Source organism: Anser anser (assembly GCF_964211835.1).
Source record: "Anser anser genome assembly, chromosome: 3".
Taxonomy (NCBI): Eukaryota; Metazoa; Chordata; class Aves; order Anseriformes; family Anatidae; genus Anser; species Anser anser.
This window is the reverse complement of record NC_139722.1, coordinates 78,983,511-79,006,650: the sequence shown is the minus strand read 5'-3', so window position 1 is coordinate 79,006,650 and position 23,140 is coordinate 78,983,511. Positions and strand designations below refer to the sequence as shown.

Here is a 23,140-nt window from a genome sequence, read left to right as displayed (position 1 = left end):
CGGCTCAGCTTCAGATCCAGACTGAATTTTGTTTCCCTGGATAGCGCAAAGAAAAGGGGGAGGATCTGGCCAATTGCAATGCTAGGTCATTAAAGCCGTGTCTAAATCCGCAAAGTCCCAGAAAGTCATGTTTTTTAATTTGGAAGAAGGAGTTTTTGCATCTCCTCCATCCTGAGTCTGCCTCTGAGGAGATTTTGTGGTCCTTCCCCATTCGTAAGGTATCAGACACTAATATTGTAGTAATCTAGTTTGCGAACATCGAGGACATCGAGGTGCTCGAGCGAGTCCAGAGAAGGGCAACGAAGCTGGTGAGGGGTCTGGAGAACAAGTCTTACGAGGAGCGGCTGAGGGAGCTGGGCTTGTTCAGCCTCGAGAAGAGGAGGCTCAGGGGAGACCTCATCGCACTCTACAGTTACCTGAAAGGAGGCTGTAGCGAGGTGGGGGCTGGTCCATTCTCCCACGTGCCTGGTGACAGGACGAGGGGGAATGGGCTAAAGTCGCGCCAAGGGAGGTTTAGGTTGGATATTAGGAAGAACTTCTTCACCAAAAGGGTTGTTAGGCATTGGAACGGGCTGCCCAGGGAAGTGGTGGAGTCACCATCCCTGGAGGTCTTTAAAAGACGTTTAGATGTAGAGCTTAGGGATAAGGTTTAGTGGAGTACTTAGTGTTAGGTCAGAGGTTGGGCTAGGTGATCTTGGAGGTCTCTTCCAACCTAGACGATTCTGTGATTCTGTGATTCTGTAAAAACTAGTAAAAAATTAGTAAAAAAACGAGTAAAAAAAATAGAGAAACCTCAACATGACTTTCTGGGCAGCAACTTTATGACCACAACCAAGTATATAGGTACAATAACTGTGGTGAAACTAATTTGAGGAACAAATGATAGTATTTAAATGTCTGAACTGCAGACACAGTTTGACATGATGTATCTGCTTTTATGTGAGACGGAAGTTTCTAGCAGGTGTAAGCAACAGAAACCATAAATCAGAAGATAAACATTTGGCTTTTGGTTTTCTTCACCCTTATACTGCAGATGGACACCAATGAGGTCAGTTCTAGCTACTTACTTTTTGGTTACTCAAAAATAATGTTTTAATTGAAATACAGTAGCCTATATTTGCAAACTGGAGAGATACCAGCAATGTATTTTCCCGCCTAGTTCACGCTTTGTGACTATTTGTGTCTCCTTTTTTTCTTTTTTTCTATCTTTCCTTTCCTGTTTGTCCAGCCCATCTTTCTCTTCAGTATTACTAAAAGCTTTTGTAGGAAGCTTTATATTTTTTGTGTGCTGGCACGTGCACGTTAACTAATTGGGAGTGGCTGGAGGCAGAGGAGCGTGGCATTAGTACGACAACATTTACCAAACATAACTTCCATATAGGCAAGCTCATTTTGATCAGACAAGGCTGACGTCTGTTAGCCTAAAATCCTGTTTGTACCGAGCAAGGTGTCTAGATCTCCCTGTTCTCATAGTGACGTACTGTGACATTTTTAGTAATCTGGCAAAATCTGTCTACTTCAGTGTTAACCATTAGGGGTTTTGGGAAGGAGTGAGACTAAGAACCCCGAAAGGGGGAGGCTGAGGTGCTGAGGGTTTCGTCACAGAGGCGGTGCCCGCCCGCCATGGCGCGGGGCCGGGCACGCGTGCGCAGCGGGGCCGTTGCGGGCGGAGCCGAGGCGGGGCGGCGGGGCCCGGCCGCGTCCCTCCCGGCCCGGCGGCGGTCCGCGGGCGGCAGGTCCCTGCCCGGGCCCGGCGGGGAGCCGGGGCGCTCCCGGCATGTCGCAGGCCGCCATGTCCGAGACCTACGGTAGGAGCTGGGGGGCGGCGGCGGGGCTGGGGCGGTGCGGGCAGCGCCCCGAGGGGCTGGGGGCCGCCGGGGCAGCGTCCTGCTCTCACAGCCCGAGCCTAGTGGTGGGCGTGCGGCTGCTGTTGGTGGGGCGGGGACACGGTAAGTACCTGATGGCTTGGGTGGGTGCCGTGTGGTGACAGCGGCAGCTCGGCCAGGTGTGAGGGGGGCAGCACTGCCAGCAGGAGTTCTTGTCAGGGGTTCACCGGCCTCGTTGTTTCTGCTGTGTAAGCCTGTTTATTTTCAACGCCCTGGTCATCAGGGGCTAAGGTCTCCTTCCCCGCATGTGGTCAGTGTATGGCAGGAGCACAGAACTGGGGGCAGAATGATCCCAGAGCGTGGGGCAGACATTAGGACATTGAGACCCTGCTTCTTTTTTCCATGCTTGAAACACAAAGCTTGCACAAAACCAGAGTAGCGAGTTGTGCTTCGCTGATTTAGGTAAGAGTTTGAACCAGTTTTTCATGGTCTGAACTCGTGATCGAGAACTGGGATCACTTCTGTACTCTTCTAGTGGCCTCTAAACAAACGGATGGACAGATAACCAGAGAAGACAGAATGCCAGCAGTGCTCCAGCCTGCTTGCTATTACAATCCCATATTTTCATGCCATATCTTAACAAGTACATTTCAACATTTTTTCGTATTGTTCCAGTGATGCAAAACAGCAACTGTAAGCCCACTGTAACTCTTCATGTTTTCTGATTGTTTTGGTGTTCTAGAAAATGTGACCTTAAACTTGAAGGTTTGCAGTTGTTGTAGGTTATTTTGTTTGCTTATTTTTTGGTGTATGTTTCTTCTGAGTTTCAGTGTTTATTCTGTATGTACATAAATAACCTACAGAAATTCTGAGCTAGAATACATGAGTGTCAAGATTTAGAGTAGATGGAGTAGTAAAAACTAAGTTATGACATAACATAGAATTTAACAATGCCTACGCTATGTCTTGACCATGACAGTGACTAGTATCTAATTTTGTAGCGTCCTGTTGGTGCTTTGAAAAGAGGATAAGAGCAGGGCAAGTACATGTGATGATTTCCCTGATATTCTCCAGCTATTTTCAACTTAAAATTTCCATGAGCTGAGTATGGTTTCTGTTGAGAAAGCGTTGGTGGCTCTTTCTTCAATGAACTTGTGCAGTTTTTTCTTGAACTCTGGCAAATTTGCATTCACAGCATCCTTTGGCAGGGAGCTCCCTGCATATGCCATCTGTTCTGCAGAAGGTGCTCTCCTTGTTTTCTGAAGAGTTCTGCTTGATAGCCAGTTTTATTTGATGGCCTTTAGCTCTTCTGAGGGGATGGAGTGTAATATTTGTCTCCCCTCTTAATGATTTTACTCGTCATTTCCTAGACCTGAACAAAGGAAAGGTAAAGCAGGTTTGTGTAAAACAACAGTTTAAATTGCCTTCAGTCTTCCATTAAAAGGTCTAAAAACTTCTAAAGGCTAGTTGCCGTGTCTCAACTAAGGATCAATACTAGTTTTAACAGCTTTGGTTGGGTTGCCATTATTTTGGGGACTGTACGTTGTTTGTTCAGCATCATGAGAGAGTGGGGTCTGTGTGCTAACTACATGTAAATGTTGTATTCCCCCCCCACTTTTTTTTTGTAATGCTCCAGAACAGTTGGAATAGTTTACTGCAGGATAGCTATATATAGCACTTCATCATAATTAGAGGAATCTAAGTAAATGTTTTGGCTTGCTGAGAAAGCCGTGCAGACGGTATTTTTTCCAAAAGTTATTTGCAAGAAATTTGCTTAACCCTCTTCCTTTCCAACATATATTGGGTATCAGAATCGTTTGGCAGACCTCTGAGGTTCCTTGGAATTACTTTGGAAATACTAATTTTAGTGGTTTTTTTTTCCCAAATAAATATTTTTCTGCTTATTAAAACTGCTTTACATAGCCATTTATGTTGTTTTACTCTCAGCTTTGATTTGAAAACTGTAATTGCTTTGCTCAATTCCATTGTTTCTGGAAGATCTTTGCAGGACCTCTGCTTTAATATCAATATTGTAAATTACCTGCAGTTGAAGTGATGGTCCCATGATTAAGGATGCTTCTTCTTTCTTACTGTTGCCAGTTGCCTTTAAGAGACAGCCTTCTCCATATCAATTTCACAGTTTTATTTCATAATTCTCTTTCTGAGGCTTTGGACGTGATGCTGCCCAGGCTCCTTGGACTATCTTCATGAATACAAATGATCTTTAAGCATACGCTCCTTCTCCAGTGGGCTGCGGGGGTGGTGGAAACAAACCTTGCGTGGCAGTGGACCTGTTGCCCACGAATTGTCATGTTAGTAGCAGTGGGGAATGAAAAGTTGTAACTGAATTTAATATGAGAGTGAATTTAACATTGTCTGCAACACTTTGCTAGCTTGATATCACTGTCTGTGGAGCGCTGGAGGCTGGAGACCTGTAGAACTTGAGTGCCAGGTTCTGGAGCAGATTGTGAAATGGACAGATAGGAAAAGTACTGCTTATGTTTTTTTAAATCTTAATGGCTGCTTCACACAACTGTTCTAAATTTATTTGCATCTTTCTTCTACTGGTAGAAAGAAGTCTTTACGGTACTTGTAAGTCAAATGAGGTTTAATCAGACAAACATCCAACTGTGGTTTATTGCAAATATATCACCAGAACAGTGCTGTCTCCCCTCTCTATGGTGTTTTAGCATGGGAATGTGATGGCTCAAAGTTTGCTCTGGGAAGCAGAGTATAATAAAATGAATAATTAATAAAGATCGTGTTTGGGATTTTGCTCTTCAGTGTGTGCTGTTCCATCCTCCCCCAGCTTTCAGCTCTGTTTGGAGTGGTAAAAGGAGACTGCCAGGATACTCAGCTGAGGTATATTGGAACAAGTTGGGATTTCCGCTGCTGTAGTATGATCCTACACAATCAATTTCTTTCCCTTACAAAGTGCCAGGAACAAAACCAAAGTAATTGTGAAGAGAAAACTCCGTGAATTTTGAGACTAAATTTAGGAAGAACTTTTTACTGCTGCTGTTGGGAGAGGAGGGTCACTGTAAAATGTGCATCTGCTGTTAACAGTGGAAAGAAATCTCTTAAAATAATTTTCCTTTGAATAAGTCGTGCTTTCTGAGATACAGTGGCCTCTGCATAGGTAGTTACTATGAATACATGCAGGCTTTCTCCTGCTTCCCAGTGCAAAACGTAAGCATTTTCACATGATAAATACAGACTGATTTTACAGTGTCTTACCCTTCACGGGCAAATAAAAGTGACCTTTGGATTTTAAATGGTAGAAGGCTAGAGGAAAGGTGGTACTACCTTTTGAGAAAACGTGATGCATTAGATTCCAGTCAAATCTCTTCAGTCCCTACTTCCTTCTGTTTTCTCCATTAATATCTACTGCTGCCAGTCTGGTTTAGTTTATCAATCTCTTACTATCAGAGATATTTCTGTCATCAAAAAAGTGTTTCTTCTTGGTCTAGGCAATTTGATTCATGCTTTTCTCCTTGTCCTCCCTCCCTCCCCTTCCCGCACGCACTTCTCAGATGGTCTTTGCATTTGTCACCTTGGTCTTCAGTTTATTTCAAAGCTTATTTTATTGCTCAGGGCAGGAAGCAAAGCTGCTGTCTTTCCAGCAGTCTCTGTGCCAGCTGGAACAGAGCCATGTTTATCGGTTCTACCTGTTTATTTTGGAAATTGCTACTGCTGGAGAAAGGGGTAAGCAGGGAGAATAGCTCCTCTCTCCTCTCACTTAGAGAGAAAAGCATATGCTAGTAGGAACGCTTCAGAGCACTCTTCCCTTATGCAGATTTATGCAAAATCAAAGATGTCTAACTATCAGGAAAATTCTTTTTTTTTAACTGGCATGAATGTGAGTTTCCAAAGGGTCAGCATTAATGAATGTATGCTCTAGTCTTTCCCAGGCAGCTGGAAGAAGCCTGAGCTGTGATTGAAGGTATAATTTGGTCTTTTTTCCCCCTCCTGTATTAAGAAGAGTATAGAAGACAATTCATTTCACATTACATTTTAAAGGCTAGGCTGCAGTAGTTCAGAAGCAGTTCAATTGTCCCTTCTGCTGGAGTAAACTTCAGACAGAGAAGGAGGTTGGATGTCCTGGGGTGGTTTCCACATCGGCCGCCTGGTTTTGATCTGCCGTGGTGGTTGAGTCAAAGCCCACCATTGTCTCCCTTCTCCTTCCCCCTCAGCCTCCCTCATTCCCCCGGCGTGCAGCAGTTTGGCTGCCGGCGCTGCTTTGGGGTGGAGCCGCGGTTTTACTGAGTCCTTTTCACCTGTGCTAGGAAGCAAGGATCCGTCCAGCTGCTTTGCTCCCTGGCACTGTGTGCAGTGTGGGATCAGGTGGGGCACGTAGCGCACAGAGGGGAGTAAGTTGACTCCTTATACTGCCTTACTTCCTTAAACAGCCATGCCATGCTATCTTTCTTCTCTTTATGCTTTCTCTAGTGAATGTCTTGTTACCCTTTTTCCTTCTGGCACGGAGTTCAGTTTTCTTTCGAAATCCTTTCTACATAATGAAGACATTATTTACAGGCAGAGTGCTTTAACTTTTCTAGATCGTTTTAGTAACCAGCATGATAGCAAGCATTTTTAGCATGGGAATGATGTTTCTTTTCAGCTTCTGCATGAAGGAGGAACAACAGAGCTCATGAGAAAAACTTCTCTCGGGTGACAGCCTTGGCAGCCGACTGGAATGCCGGAGCTCAGAGCTTCTTTGTCAATCACAAAAATGAATAAATAAAAGCAAGCTGTAAACGAAGTGACTTAACTCCTCTGGGAGGGGAGGCCAAAAAGAAAAACTAGAACAATAAGCAATGGTACAAACACTAGGATATGAGTTGTATTCAGTGAAATTGCACAGAATTAATAATATATGGAAGGTTTTTCTGAGTATGAGTTGCAGTGTGGGCACATAGCTTCTTTAGCCTGTCTCATTCAGTTTCTGTTTCTGAACAATGCTGCATTTTCTGAGACGTCCACACAGTTCAAAGAGAAGATATTTCATGTCCTAAATCAAACAAAGTTATAAACATGTTATTGATATGGTTGCCAGTATCATGCATAATGACGCTCTAAGAAAGAAGTTCCACAACAACAAACCGAAAAAATATTTTCCCTCTTCTTACCTGGTATTACCTCATTCATTGATAGTCTGGGCTGATAACTTTAAAAAGCTCCCAACTCATTAAATATGGATATTTGTGACTTTTGGTATTGGCAAATGCTTTTTCTTGTCCTTCCTTGCTGGTGATTACATGTGCAAAGTATTCCAGATTTCCTGAAACGTGTTATCCGGTGCTTGTGGGTAAGCTATTAATGTTAAGTCTGATTGAGAGCCTTTTGCTCTTGTGAACAATTGACATAAAATAATTTCAAGTGATAGAAGTACCTTTGTGAACATAACTGCAAAACATTACTTTCCTTACTGTATGAGTCTGCATGTTGTGAAAGATTTTCTGGTATAAATTTTTTAATAGAGGGCTTGGCTTTTTCCATTCTGTAGGAGACTAAAACACTTCTCTTCTTTACAATTCACTTGATTACAGTATGAAACTGCACTTTCAAGTTTCACCTTAAAAAACCGGTTTGCTGTTTTGGCAGATGGAAGCATTTTTTTTTCTACCAAGCAAGCAGGTATTGAATCATCATCTATCCAAATGATTTTTCTGTAGGGAAAAAAAAAAACAAAAAAACAAAAAAAATCCTAAAGTTGTCTGGCCTAATAGGATTTTGGTAGGAGTTAGGAATCTATCTGTAAAGTGCTGTTAGCGTACAGTATCCATTTGAGGAATTTAATACGAAATCTCCAGTATCACTCTGCTTTCAGAGCAAAATCCGAAGCACCTCAGGAAAAATCCAGTGCTGTTCTGAGGCCCTTCCATATCGGTCCCTGCCAGTGACGCCGTTGGCTCTGAATTCCTCGCTGGCCTGAAGCCTGCCTGTGCAGAACAGAGCAGCTCCTCAATTGTGCCGCTCAGCAGGGTTTTGTGGATGGCAAAATATGGCTTCGTCGACCACATCTAACAACCAGGGCTTAAAATGACAGGAAAAACTAGTGTAGGAACAGAGATTTGCTGTCGTTCTTTTCCTCTTTCAGCTTGACAGTAGCTGTTAAACTACTGTCCATGATATGAGTTGTCCATGGACAAAAGAAAGGTAGGCTTGATTTTTGTAGTTGTTTTTAACACGAAATTCTGACAAGCAGTATTTGCCAGTTATGTAGGAGAACCGGTTTTAACTGGATTTCAAATTTATATTTGGAAAAAACTGCGGAGACAAGAAGCAGATTATTTTCGTTGCAACTGTGTCTCAGAACATCTTGCATTTTGAGGAACTCTTTGGAAGTGGTAAAATCAGTGAGATTACACACACCCACGGTGGTTTAAATATATGGAAAGGTACACAAGGCAGCTAACTAGTGCTGTTTTGTCCATAAAAAGAGACGTTTGGCTTTCTTAACCTAACGCTTTGGGGCTGTTAATGATATACATATATTTCATGCTAACGGTGAAGATTTGTTACAGTCTGGAGAATGAAGTATTCTGAGTTTCAGTGTGTTTTGCAGTTGAGATGACACGAAGGGTCCTCCTTTACTGGAAGAACCAGTACACATTTCACAGCCTGAACCAAAATCCCTTTTCTTACGGTCTTTTTCATCTACAAAGCATGAGCAGCTGGGTGGGGGTGTGAAGAATGAGAGGAGTTTGGAACAGAATGTCTAGAGTGTGTAAATGGTCATACTTGTGAGCAAAAAAAGCAATCTCTTCTTTCTGAGACGAGCAGAACAGAGTCCATAGCAAAGCCTGTTACAGCATTTGGAACAGGAAAATCATGCAGAGGTAGAGTGAAAAACAGCAGAAACCTTTGGTAAAACAATACCTCATTTAAAAGGTAACAAAATTTGGAAAACAACTGAAGACAAAGAATGGTGGACTTTGCCAGGATTCATAGCCACTTGCTTTTTGCTTTTGGCATTGCTAGATGTTTGTGATGCACCATAACAAATAACAATTCCTGCTCGAAACAGAATGAGCAGGTAGACTTCTTTGTGCATGTTAAATTCGACCTGTAAAGCTAAAGGTTCAAACAAGGTTCTGAAAGATTCATGTATTGGTGCTTTGACTTGCTTCATATTGTCAAAACTAATGCTAAGTTTTTATTTTTGTTGCTATTGCAAGCTTAATTCTTTTCATTGCATGCTTATTTGATGTTTTACTATGTTTATAAGGAACTGCACAATAAAGCAAAGAGGACTATAAAAAGAACGCTGCTGGTGGAAAAATAAATAGTGAATCACGCAAGAACTTTAGCAGTTGTCTTGATGGCTCGGTGTTGGGGAAGTAATTGTAAACCTTCTAATCACAGTTCATCAGTGTAAATGTTTGAGAGTGATAAGACAAGGAGGCTTTCTTCAGTCTTTAGCCAACCTGAGAGTAGACCTGGAGAGGTAGTATCAAACTGTATAGATAACAGTACAAATGACATCTTGGATACTTGCCTTGCTAAATGAACACTGATGTAAAAGGTTCATAAGTAGGCAAAGTGCCAGAAGTAACTGTATGTTCGTTTATCATACAGAGGAAAAGTGAAAGCAGCCATTCCAGAATAAAAAATACTTCTTGCCTCTGAATACATAGGAAAAACATTCTAGTTGTTCCAGATCATAGATGTATTAAAAGCGGAAAATAATATAAATACATTTTTTTTTAAATCTAGACGTTTTTGTACTTTTTTTTTTAGAGTTAATGTCATGATACAGGGCATTTGTACTGACTCTAGTTGATAGCTTATATGCCCTTAAAACAGGTTGCTGGTATACAAGCCAACCATATGCCTTGTAATTCAACCATTTAATCTCCTCTTGTCATTCTTGTATCTCCATAAACAAATAGCATTCTTAGCTCTTACTTTCTAACCTCACTATTGAATAAACAAATAGCATTCTTAGCTCTTACTTTCTAACCTCACTATTGAATACACTGGGGTATTCTTCAGATCTATCATTATTTTGCCCTCTATTCTCTTCTCCATGAAATAACAGCTACTAGACAGTAGATGGTGTGGGTACTTGGTCTTATGACAAAAATGTGAGTTCTTACTAAAAGTTAGCAATTTTTGTTTGTTTCAATCTTCAGATTTCCTGTTTAAGTTCTTGGTCATAGGAAATGCTGGAACTGGAAAATCCTGTTTGCTACACCAATTTATTGAAAAGAAGTGTAAGTATACATGAGCACAATAAGAGTTCTCCAAAGATATATCTTTCTCAACTGAATTATAATTCTTTTGAGAAACACCTCTAGAATGATAATGTGTAATTACCAAGGAACTGTGCATGACCTATGAACTTGAACCATGACCTCGCTTCTGATATGGGCAGTTACATACTGCTAAGAATCTGTGCTATCAACAGTCTGCATAGAGCAAGTGCCTTAACTTGCTATAAAGTTGAACTTGCTTAAAAAATGTATCTTGCTTATTCATGGGCAAGACTGGCATTTTGTGTTTTGCTTTTTCTTTAATTTTAAATTGTGTCGAAGTATTAGAAAACAGTGGAATAAAATGTAACAGAAGTTGTCTTGCCGTTCATTAATGGGAACCAGGAATGATTTGATTAAGGCAGGTCATTCTAGTAATTTTGAATTCAATAGGATGTTCAAAAAAATGTAATAAATGCTGTTTTTCTGCATGATGGCAGTAGGCTTATGAGTTGCACTGATTTTTGTTTGCTCAAAAAGTAGCTGATAATTTGAACACTGAAGAGTTTGGATCAGACATAACCTGGATTTTGTGACAACTACTCATTTACCCTAAATACTCTCCAAATAACAACTCTATTTTTTGTTTTTCAGTCAAAGATGATTCAAATCATACAATAGGAGTGGAATTCGGTTCAAAGATCATAAACGTTGGTGGTAAATATGTAAAATTGCAGATATGGGACACAGCAGGACAAGAGAGATTCAGGTGCCCTTTTCAGCCATTTTATTAAATGTTGTTTCTTCAGTCATTACTTTCGATGATGTCTCTTTTTTTATCCCTGTTTATAAGTAGGGATAATGGACTTTAGGAATCCCCGGATTGCTATGTTCATTGAAAATGCTTTGTCAAAAGCCTAGTTATAAATAGTCTGCTGCTGCATAGCTTACTATGTTTAAAATCATGTTTTATTTAAATAAATAAATGTTTCATAGTGTAGATTGCATTATATTAACCCAGATCTGAAACAACAGAGATTTAACAGTGTGGTGGTTTTGCACCGATGGTCAACTAAACTCCACTGCACTGCTCTCTCACTTGTCAAAGGAGTGAGGGGAGAAAATATTTTGGAAAAAAAAAAAGGCTCTCAGTTTGAGATAAGGATAATTTAATTAAAGAGAAAAGAAAGAGGAGAAAGTACGCAAAGGTCATGTGGAAGCGAAGAGAGAGAAAAACAATCTCCACTTTCCATTGGTGAGCAATGTTCGGCCACATCTTGGGAAACAGGGTCTCACTGCACGCGTATAGTGGTTGTTTGAGAGGACACGCATTTTTATAGCAAGAGCCCCCTTCTGTGTCCCCTTTTCTACCTTTTATTGCTGAGTGTGACACCGTACGGTATGGATTATCCCTTTGGTCGGTTTGGGTCAGCTGCCCTGGTGATGTCCCCTCCCCACCTTCTGTCCACTGGCTTTGGGATGGTTTGGAGGGAGTCCTGCTGCTGTGCCAGCACTGCTCAGCAAGAGAGATAACACTGGTGTGTTACCAGGGCTGTTCTAGCTACAGGTGCAGAGCACAGCACCGTATGGGCTGCCGCAGGGACAGTTAACTCCATCCCAGCCAGACCTGGTACAAACACAAATGGATATCTGTAATTCTATTTCAGGTCTGTAACGAGAAGTTACTATAGAGGTGCTGCAGGTGCTTTGCTGGTCTATGATATAACCAGGTAAGAAAACTACTGCATTTTGTTTATTGGCTATCAGATATGGTTAACAAATAATTATATACTGCCCAAGTATCTAATCCTCTAACAGAGAATGGACAGGAAGAAAAGAAAAATATAAAAATATTACTGTTTTAATGTGCGCTCAAGTCTTGGGACTTGCTTACGTGAGATACTATGAATGCCATAAATGTAAGCAGAGTGTAAGGGTTAGAAAAATAGATGGGAATGGGCTCACCAGTAGCTGTTGTAATCACAGTAGACTAAATGCAGCCACTGGCTTAGGAAGCCTGTAACCACCAACTGTTGGAAACTGAATAAATTGGGGAAGGATCACTGTGCATGTCTTGTTCTCTTCTTGAAATATCTTTTACACTCATGATTTTACAAAGCTAAAACAAGCCTCTGGCCTGATCTATGTTGCTTAATTTCATAGCCTTCAAAACAAATAACCTGGCACTGGCAGGGTGCAACAGAAATCTAGAGCAGACTTGAGCCACTTTTAATCAAAGCTGTACACCCCTATTTGTGCAAATTGCTTGTTAGTGTTCTGGTATAACAGGTCTTCTGGAGAAGCTAGTTCTACCTATGTGTTCCTTAATTATAGCCCCCCAAAACCTGTTCATCCGTATTTTTTATTTATTTTTTAATATTATAGGCAATAGAAGACCATACCATTGCACACTTACACCTTTTTTTTTCTGGCTACCATTGACTGATACTTGTCAGCTAAGTTTCATGTTGGTTATTAATGACTTGGCTAGGTCTGTTGCTCTTTGTCCTGTGAGTGTGCTGTTCTCCTCTGAGCAGTCTTTGAAATCAGTGTTTTGTACTTAAGGTCAGCTGGATGCATTTGTCAGTCCTGTTTCTTGAAGGCTTTAGCACTGACCACCACTACAGTGGCTAATGGTGTGTGCATAACTGCTTGCAATGTAATTGGTCTTAAAACAAATGTGAAACTTCAGGTCAGCAAGTCTCGTTAAGTGTAGTTAATTATTATAATCCCATCTGAAACTTAAGTATCAGATGAATTCCATGTTAAACAATAACTCATTCTGTTAGCCCTAAATTTCACGTACAGAAGGCTGAAACTAGATTAGCACTTAAAATTTTAGCCTTTCATATTAATGGGGTATTTTGTTATTTATTTTGACTTACTCCGACCTGTGGGGTTTTTTGAGTGAGTAATAGCAAGCAGGCTGCTACCTCTCAGAGACGACAAGTAGTCTGACTCATCATGAACTATGGATTTTTTTTTTTGTTTGCTTTTTACTTTGTTTCGTCATCTGTGCCCCTTTCATCTGGGGTTGTCGCTCTAAACCATATTAGTGGTATTTTAGAAGAGGTCCAACTTTCAGAGAGCTTTATAGCTGCAACTGGGATATCTGTATGTGTTTAGATCATAGAACCTGGTGTCTGAATCAGAATTTATTAATCAGAATGGCTATCTAATGAAAGGAGGTACGGCAGTGGAACAGAATATTCATAAACGCAAGGAGAAGTAAGCTGAGAGGCATTCCTTTCTAAAGGATCCCACAGCACATGTACACAGCTAGCATGTTTCTTGAATATATAAAATACTGCTGAAAAGAAATTGGCTGATTAATTTCACTTTTGCTTTTTAAAAACTTTAAGCTTTTAAATAGTTTCATGAAAGAACTTGATACACTTCCCAGTTTATTGTAAGTGACTTGCCTGACTAGCAGCAGTTTGTGGCTTGCCACAAATTTGATTTGCCTTCTAAGCTTTAGCTCGGTGATCTATTCACTAGAAATGAGTGTATTCTAATATGGGATGTTATTTTCTTCGCAGCCGAGAAACCTACAATGCACTTACTAATTGGTTGACAGATGCAAGAATGTTAGCAAGTCAAAATATTGTAATAATACTGTGTGGAAACAAAAAGGATCTTGATGCAGATCGTGAAGTTACTTTTTTAGAAGCATCCCGCTTTGCACAAGAAAATGGTAAGTAGTACAAAGTCATCATGTAATGATGAACGATGTCTTATATTTAAAACAATTTATTTTTTGTGCAGATAGGGAATACTTTGTTGGCCCACTGTAACTTGTCAAGTGTCTGCGGAAGAGATAATCCTGTTAGTAGATGAGGCAGAGGGAAAGGACAGTGTCTGTAGTGAGAACTGCATGGACTATTTAAGTTCTATTACCAGTGATTCTTCCAGTCATAGGTGCTACTTGAAGTGGGCAATATATTCTGTAGGGAGTGTAATACAGCCTCAGGTGTTACCTTGCCACCAATGGGCTGGAGAGAAACTAGAGTAATATTTCCTAGTTTTCAGCTTCTTGTAGATACTATACATTGTAGATAAGGTTGGATGGTGTTGGCTTCAGATGAAAGCAATACGTTTCACTCATGAGAAACAGTTCAATATATGGCGTAGATCCAGAGGACTATTACCTGGTCTGTAGTATCCAGAATTTTCAGTCTTTCAAGACACGTTTCTGTGGCAGCTAAAGCCAGTCTCATTCTGAGCTTCTATGCTACAATCCTGCTAACAGTAAAATCTGTTTTCAGTTTGCAAATTGATTATGAAGTCTCTTCTACCATGTATTTTACTGTGGTTGCTGGCTGACCCCTTGCATATAGTTTTCTATTAACAGGAAGCTATATGAAGCTCTTCGGTTTCATGTGCTATTTTGCATGCGCAGCCTAGGTTATTGTGTTTGGATTCTGACTTTCTAGGTTTGTGTAAATTTCAGAGGAAGTTTTGTGGTTTTAGAAGTTTTGCTTTCAAAAACAGATTTTTTTTCAGGACCATGCTATTGGGGACAGCTCTCCTGAAGTTTAAGAAAAATTATTGTTAGTATCAATTTTTGTTTGAATTGCTATATCAGATATTTCAGACTTGCTTTGAGATTGTTTTTCTGGTGTCAAATGCAGAGCTGATGTTCTTGGAAACAAGTGCACTAACAGGGGAAAATGTTGAAGAGGCCTTTGTACAGTGTGCAAGAAAAATACTCAATAAAATTGAATCAGGTAAATAGAGATTTTTATTTTTCCCTGAAAAATAAAAGTATATGTGTAAGTTTCAGCATCTAATGTTAACTAGTTGTAGTAAAATAACCAGTTTGATTTATAGCCATATGTTTTAATAGAAATGAACGTCCAAGTCAGATCTGTATACCTAAAAGGAGGAGAGGGGTGGATCATGGATGTTTTGACATGGCATTTGCCTTAATAGTCAGCTCAGAGTATGGGCAATGCATTCTGTGGGTTGCTATGTCCATACAGACGTGAAGCGTGACATTCGAGGGAAGTGATTGTGCCCCTGTACTCGGCTCTGGTGAGGCCGCACCTCGAGTACTGTGTTCAGTTTTGGGCCCCTCGCTACAGGAAGGACATGGACGTGCTCGAGCGAGTCCAGAGAAGGGCGACCAAGCTGGTGAGGGGTCTGGAGAACAAGTCTTACGAGGAGCGGCTGAGGGAGCTGGGCTTGTTCAGCCTGGAGAAGAGGAGGCTCAGGGGCGACCTCATCGCTCTCTACAGTTACCTGAAAGGAGGCTGTAGAGAGGTGGGGGTTGGTCTATTCTCCCACGTGCCTAGTGACAGGACGAGGGGGAATGGGCTAAAGTTGCGACAGGGGAGTTTTAGGTTGGATGTTAGGAAGTACTTCTTTACCGAAAGGGTTATTAAGCATTGGAACGGGCTGCCCAGGGAGGTGGTGGAGTCACCATCCCTGGAGGTCTTTAAAAGACGTTTAGATGTAGAGCTTAGGGATATGGTTTAGTGGAGTACTTAGTGTTAGGTCGGAGGTTGGACTCGATGATCTTGAGGTCTCTTCCAACCTAGAGAAATCTGTGAATCTGTGAATTAGATTTAGCAATGCAGAATAAAAACATAGCATGAGGGCAGGCATACCTTTTATTTCTGCTTCTCTTGTATAGCAGAAAATGTGGTCAAGAGAATTTGAACACTAACACAGAAGATGCCGGGGATGTTTCCTAGCAACTGTATTCCCTGAAGTGACCTCCCTAGCTCTCAGCTGAAATCATTTTTTCTTTTGTAGATCTAGAAATATACCAGAAGCTTCTCTATGCAAGTGGGCACGTTTCTATCAGAAACAGACTCCCAAGTGTTGTGTCATTAGAGCTAATCTGTTATTCTGATTTTTGTCTGTCATCAGCTGTCCGATGTCTTCCAAGTTTTAAGAATGGGCTATATTGGAAAGTATCTCAGACTCAGATTACACATTTTGAATGCGAAACAAAATTATGCGAAAAGAATAGAGTATTTTCACAGGAGTTTCCTGATCACTGCATCAAATAAATGCCAAATAGCAACCTCCATTTTAAATAAAAAGAAAAAAGCAACAAAAAAGCAGAGCATGGCTAGTTAGTCGTGATACTGTATTTCCATGACTGATTTAAAGAGGCATTAATATGACAAAAGTGAGTCCTGCTTTATGTGAGCCATTTGTCCTTTCCCTTGTGTCATCACACACGCACTGAATCATGAAAAAATTGAGCCTGGAGAGGACCTCTGGACGTCCAGCCTCCTGTTTCAAGTTAGGGTCAGCTTCAAAGTGGGAGCAGGTTGCCCAGGGCACATCAAGGCATATTTTGAGATGCCCCAAGACGTTCAGAAGTTCTCATTGTGCATCCTGTGTCTATTGCCTCTTGTCCTTTTATTGTGCATTTCTGAGTGCGGTCTGGCCCTAGCCTTTAGACCCTTTTAAGACCCTGCAGTCCTGCATTTAGATTCTCTCTTAGCCTTCTCTTCTCCAGGCTGAACAAACACAGCTTTCTTAGCCTCTGCCTGAACGTAGTGTGCTTCAGCCTGCAACTGTCTCAGTGGCCTTCTCCTGTACTCTCTCCAGTTTGTTCTTCGCATTTGTGGAATGCAGAACTGGACATAGGGCTCTCAATGTGGCTTTGCAAGTGCCAAGCAGAGTGAAATAATCACGTCTCTCATCCTGCTGGCTACACTCTTGCTATCACAGCCCTGTGCATTGTTTACCCCCGTTGTCATGAGTGCGTGCTATGTCTCATGGTCAGCTTGTCCATCAGGCCCCCCAGGTCTTTTTTGGCAGGGCGGCTGTGTAACAACTGGTCAGTCCCCAGTCTGTACCGGTGCTTGGGGTTGTTCTGTCACAAATACGGTACTCTGCACGTGTAGGTGCTGAATGTCATGAGGTTCCTTTAGTTTGGTCAAGGTGTTTTCTGAACGGTAGCCCTACCCTCAAGCTATCAACTGCTCTGCTCAACGTGGCATCATCTGCCGACTCACAGGGGGAGCAGATATGTGCAATGAACCTGAATAAGTTATCTGAATTATTCAGAGGGATTTTTTTTTTTTTTTACCTAAACATTTCTAATCTTGGCCAGTTCACCATGGAGTAAGAAATGGAAGAACATTTCTGAAGGCACTGGGTGTGAAGTAAACCAGCCACAGAAATGGATTAGCAGTAGCTGGGGAAGCTGAGGCCATTTCCTCCAGGGGCAGTGCTTTATGGAATGTTACCGTCAAATTGATCCATTTCTGTTTGGCTTAGTATTAACAGTGCTTGCTTGTTAGTCTCTGAGAGCAGGTGTCTTTTAACATGAAACAGTGTTTGCAGAACACATTTTAGGTATTTCCTTTGTTAGAAGTAGCGCAAAAACACTTTTCTGTTGCAGCCTAGCTCGAACTGCTTTGTCATTATGATTAAGGGCACACGGTTGTAATTACAGAAGAAAATAGCACAGTTCTAGAGTTGCCTAAAAATAAACAGAATTGCAATAGATCTCTCCGTAACTAGAGCAGAACATCATTTTATGTTTGTATCTGATGTCGTCGTTTAAATTGGAATGTACTATTTGTAAGTGATCCATCCTCTGTGACCATTTTGTTTCTCCTCAGGAGAGTTAGATCCAGAAAGAATGGGCTCAGGTATTCAGTATGGAGACGCTGCCTTGAGACAGCTGAGATCGCCACGTAGAGCACAAGCACAAAGTGCTCAAGAATGTGGGTGTTAAAGAAGCAAAGCACAAAATTCCAAATACTCACTTTAGATACAGAAGGTAAGTTAGTTACAAAAATCTCAGGGTGTTTGGTAAATTACTGTATTTCATAAATGGGCTACACCAACTGCTCGGCATTTTCAGTTTCACGGCCTGTAAAAGCAGCAGCATGGAATCTAATGAAATAATGCACAGTAGAGGTTTACACAAGACTTTTACTCCCTACTGATGTGTTTGAGGTTTTTACTCTGAGGAATGCTGCGGAAAACATTTAAAAATTCTGTATATCTGAAATGCATTGTTCTTCTGATACTTACCTAATGCACTGTAGAAAAAGTGAATCATTTCCATGGTATTGTGAATAAATATTACTAGGAATGAGAATTTACAAAATGCATGGGGGCAGTATCTTGTCCAAAGCTATTAGATAGTATTTTCTGGAAAAAAAAAATGAAATTTAAAGACTGACACTTGGAAATGAAAGGTAGTACTGGATTTCAAGCTTCCACTGACTGTTTTTTTCCTACTTTCCCCCTTAGTCACTGAGGGTAATTAAAGAATTGCTGTGTATAAGTTTTTCCAGCCACATTAAGCCTTAATTCTCTAACATGAGGGCAGTGATATCAAATTAAGCTATTACTGGAAGCATAGTTACTACGTCAGTCTTACTGTATTCATTTTTATCAATTTGGGCAGCGCATGGCAGCATTACTCAAACTGCCAGCAGAAGCTTTACAGAACGTTAAATAAGGCCACGTTCAATTATGTGTTCTCATATTTTGTTCTATATTCAAGGAGCTTAGTTCCCAATTAAAGCCCAGAATTTTAAATAATGCTTGAGAATCCTTTAACTGCTTTCATCCTTTTTTTTCTCCTATAAAACACCTTCCTTCAACTAAGAGACTGCTAAAAGGGGCATTCATTTAGTCCAATTCTGTGTGGCTCCACAGCAGTGACTATTTATTGATCTTATTTCAGCTCTTGAGGTTTTACATTGATTGGTGTGGGTAAGTGATGGAGTTCCTATGTATTTTTCAGCTGTCCATGTAAATGGCATTTGAAGAAACAAAGTTTGAGAGCTATGCAGTTTTTAAACATGCCTTTCCGCTATATACAGACAGAGCAGACGACTGCTGACAGAAAGGTGCGCCGTGTGCTGTGGGTGGAGGATTGTCCGTGTGACACAAAAGCCTGTAAAGCAAACCTGATAATTCAGTGGACAATGTTAAGGTGATACCTGTATGTAAGCATTTTCCGTTGCCTACTTTTGTTCTTTCATCTTTAGTTGAAAGCATTGCTATATACTGTAAATAATGTAACAGTAAATTTACAAAGCATGGTATACTTATATATGATGATAGAATGTTGCACTACAAGCAGTTTAATATTTTATTTTTTTATATAAACTAGAATTTAACTGAGGTAGGCTTTGTCGTGTTTGTCGCACAACAGTTTATATTTATGCCATGTATTACAAAACCACTGGCAGTGTCAGTAAGAGGTGGCTGTTTGTTTTTCCTTCTTAATTTGACACATTCTGACAAGGTGTCTACACAACTGATTTTCAATGTAGGGTTAGACCCATAGTTAACATTTTGTAACACATCAGATTGGAGACTTCATCTTTATTGAAGTTCACATATCATAATTCTTAATTTATCATAATTCTTAAGTATCTGTTAAGATATTTAAGAATTGAGAAGTTCAGAAACATGCTTTTAAATCTCTCAAATGGCTGTCAACTGACATGCATTTTGGAATTTTTCTTGGTCCTGATGTTTTGTTTAGCACTGGTGTCATGATGATAGTATGTATATGTGAACAGAACTGTGTATCTTCTGTGTGTTTTGTAATTCTAGTGCAGGGGCAGGGGCTCATAGAAAACGATCACAGGAAGAATTCTATTTAACCTCTTACTTCTGACTAAGAAATCAACTAGGGAAAAATGATAGCTGGTGAAGCATACCCGGTAAAGTACAAACTGAACCCCAGTGTTTTTTTCCCAAACTATCCCAAACATTTGAAGTTTAGAATACTAATATCTTGTACCTCTGACAAGGTACAACTAAGAACTTGAATTGTAAAATTAGATTTTAAAATGATGAACTTAAATTCTGCCTTTCTGGAGTTCTACCTTTTAACTTTTTTGTGTGGATACTACATAATGCTATCCACATTGCTTCCAGAAGACTTGCATGAGAAGAAAAAAAATGAATACTATTTATGTAGTTCTTTCTTCCTGTGAAGCTCATCAAGGAAACCTTCAGCCTTGGTGCTAATTTTTGTATGTTAATTCTTCCCGTGCTGTTTTTGTATGGTGGGGAAGAGGTATGGAACAAGAGATTAGGAATCCTGTTGTCATGGCTTAGCTGGAGACAAAAGAGAAGAGACTTGCAGAGGGTTCAAGAGGGAAGAGAGAACCACAAGTATTGCATACCACTTTTACAGTGTCATGACAACTGATCAGGTAAGAGTTGGGGCTTTTATGGAGCTGTGGAAATAAGTTAGTGTTTCTGGAGGTAGCCAAACTCAAACTGCTGGCAGGGAGTGACATTCCAGTTGTACTCATACAAGTAAGTAAAAATATCTCTAGTGATTTCCAACTAGAAAGGGGATGTTATCCTGGAAGTGCAAATTAACACAAAATAGCTCATCTGATCAGAACCCAGGGTTGAAATTCCAAGGGTAAAAGTGCTTTATTTTTCTATACATGAATCTTCCCTATTTAAGGGACATTGGTCAAATGTACATTTAAAAACTAAATAAGAAAACTAAACCAAGGCTGTAATTCAGAGGGCAGTTAATGCACAAGAGCAAACCAAAAATCCTACAAAGAGGAGAGGTATACTGTCTTTCATGGAATTAGAATTGCATGTAAAAAATATTGTCCTGACACTTTTGGTTCAAATAGATGCTCATCGCAAAATTATACACCCCTGGCTCATCTTTGAGTTAAAAGTACAAAATAATTAAGTTTGCTGTGTACTAGAAAAGCCTAGGCTTAATTTTAAAAAGGTTGTGGGGTCTAAAGACTTTCATGTTATAGCTCTCTGTATCATGTTTTATTTAAGATTTGGATTTTTATATAACTGATAAGAATTTATTCCAAGGCATTTTATTGTTGATAAACTGTCTCAAAATATACTTTTTAATCCTGCATTTACAATAAGAACAAACTCCAAGTAACCTTACCTGTCTTAGTCATGACATTTATTTTGACTTCCATTACTCCAAGACCAAGTTCCCTGAAGTAGATGGTGGATGCGGTTACCACCTCCAGCATGTCCAAGTGGCATATTGTTCAACTGAGATGTGTTGCATTTTTACCAGAGTTCTTGGGGGTGGGGGTGAAGGTGTCAGTTCTGAAACCCCAAACCAATACTGAAGTACTGGAAAAGTGATAGAGGAACGTGTTCCCTATGATCTAATCAGATTTCTTGGTACACGGACAAAAGTAAAAGCTGTGCACTTACCCGCCATGACATAGCACAGGTAAAGCCAAAGCCTCCCTTCCAACACTGTTAAAATGGTTGAAGTGGGGTTGCCACTTGATAAAAACTTCTCTATTAGTACACTAACAGTTGAAACAGGGGGAGGGTTGTTACTTAGTTATGTTTCTTTCAGCAGTGTACTACTTTAAAGCAAGTGCTCTACAGGGTGTTTTTTATTTTAAAAATATTTTCCAGTCCTTTTCCCTTTGTATACAAGAGTGGCCCTTTGGTTTATACTAGTTCATGTGATCATGTTGGTCATGTGTCAGTGGTTAAGCAGCAGTAAGCACAGTTTTATTCTTCAACAAATTGTCTTATGCTGTCCCCTTCCTGTGAGGAAGGAAAGAATACCTTCTTCATTATAATCAGGATTGCCAGGTTTTTACCATTTCCTTATACTTACACCCTTACTATATTAGTGCATATTAAACCTGGTTAATATACATTTTGTAAAGTGTTGCACCCTTAGGCTGTATCTCACTGACATTTAAAACAGATACTTTCTAAAATGGCAGCTTCTGAGGAGAATACTGTTGGAAGCAGTAGCTTTCCAGTGTAAGCTTTGCTGTTTACTCTTTTTCCTCTGAGTATTTTTATTTCTAAAAATAAACATCAAGTCCTTAAGAGCTCTGGAATCAATTTTAAGCTTTAACTTTATAGTTCACACAGCAAACCAAACATAGCTCACATAACATTAAGTGATAATTGTTACATTATATATGGTTTTTAGTGTAAAGTTCTTACTTTACCAAAGCAAGATGGCTTAGTTTTACACAAAGTACTAGGCACCCATATCCTAGGATTTACTGGATATGGAACTTTAACCGTTCAGAGCTTTAGAAGATTTAAATGTCTTATTAAATCCTGTCTTGCCTTTTAATGAGGCTGCTGGCCTATACTATTTCATTTCATGCTTGTATCTAACACCAAATAAAGAATTTTTGATTTCTAGGTGTTGTACTGCAAATCCTGTTTATTTGCACTTTTGCCTGATAAGGTACATCCACAAGACAAACCTTAGATGGTCTCGAAAACAAAAAACACTTCTGCTAAATTCATGGTGAAGCTGAGCTGGTAGAGTATCAGCTAGGAGAGTATCAGCAGCTAGGAGAACTGGAGCACTGCTCAGTGCATTTCCCAGCAGCAGGGAAGGGGCCACCACTGTGCCCCCTGGCAGCAGCACCCCCAGCATTCCCACTGCACGAGGCAGCCCCCACCCTGGGGCAGTGCTGCTGCCACCCGCTGTTAGAAAGGCAGCAGTTGCAAAGGCTGTCTTCCACAGAGAATCTCAGCTCCTGCATGTCAGAGCTGTGAGGCTGCATGTAGTTACTTGGTTCTTAGCTTTGTTGGGTTTGCCTTTTTGCTGTAACAACTGCAATACTGATTAATTTCTAGATTTATTAATTTCTAGGGAAAATACATCTGCCTAGATCTCTTGAAGAACATGGTTTCAGAAGTTAGATGTTTCTGTGCAGCTTGAATCCTGTATATGCTTGTATAACTGCTATAGTCTACTTAGCAACACAGATTATCTCCTTTCTTTGTACTCAGACGTATCTCCAATAGGCACTATGCCTACTGACCCTTCAAAAAAGAACACTATGAAAGTTATTTGTGTATATGGCTCATTTGCATTCATATTCAATACACTAAAAGAATTAACAAAAGACTTAAGGGAAAAGCACATTGCAATACCAGGGGAAAAACATACCTGGTAGTTTCAGTTGGCTTCCTCATTCACTATATATATTTGTAGAAGCATATAGTAATTCAGTGCAGCCATTCTTAAATAACTTTTCCCATTTGCAACATCATACTTGTTCCTAGTGATGTGGCTTCTTGCATTTCCCCCATATTACCCTTTTTCCAGCTATAAATTAAGATTCACGAGGACTTCAGCCTGCAATTAAGACAGCTTGTTACAGTTTTGGCTCT

The 23,140-nt window shown here is 40.3% G+C and overlaps 1 protein-coding gene across 2 annotated transcripts; it reads left to right on the top strand.

The window, feature by feature from the left end:
- Positions 1 to 1,651: 1,651 nt before the first annotated feature.
- RAB4A (RAB4A, member RAS oncogene family) lies at positions 1,652 to 22,156 on the top strand. 2 transcript variants are annotated; one of them, XM_083831086.1, is made up of 8 exons: positions 1,652 to 1,808; positions 9,965 to 10,045; positions 10,679 to 10,793; positions 11,692 to 11,754; positions 13,564 to 13,718; positions 14,656 to 14,751; positions 17,614 to 17,774; positions 18,832 to 22,156. In XM_083831086.1, exons 1-7 carry the CDS (start codon positions 1,778 to 1,780, stop codon positions 17,727 to 17,729), a joined length of 657 nt encoding a protein of 218 aa, XP_083687212.1. In that variant the 5' UTR covers positions 1,652 to 1,777; the 3' UTR covers positions 17,730 to 17,774; positions 18,832 to 22,156. The 2 variants fall into 2 exon arrangements, with proteins under 2 accessions (XP_083687212.1, XP_083687211.1); XM_083831085.1 differs by having other exon boundaries at positions 18,753 to 22,156.
- The last annotated feature ends 984 nt before the right edge of the window (positions 22,157 to 23,140 follow it).

Coding starts and splice junctions, on each gene's coding strand:
- RAB4A (XM_083831086.1), top strand. CDS start 1,778: ATGTCGCAGGCCGCCATGTCCGAGACCTACG. Junction 10,794..11,691: donor GCAGGACAAGAGAGATTCAG/GTGCCCTTTTCA, acceptor ATTCTATTTCAG/GTCTGTAACGAGAAGTTACT. Junction 13,719..14,655: donor CCGCTTTGCACAAGAAAATG/GTAAGTAGTACA, acceptor TGTCAAATGCAG/AGCTGATGTTCTTGGAAACA.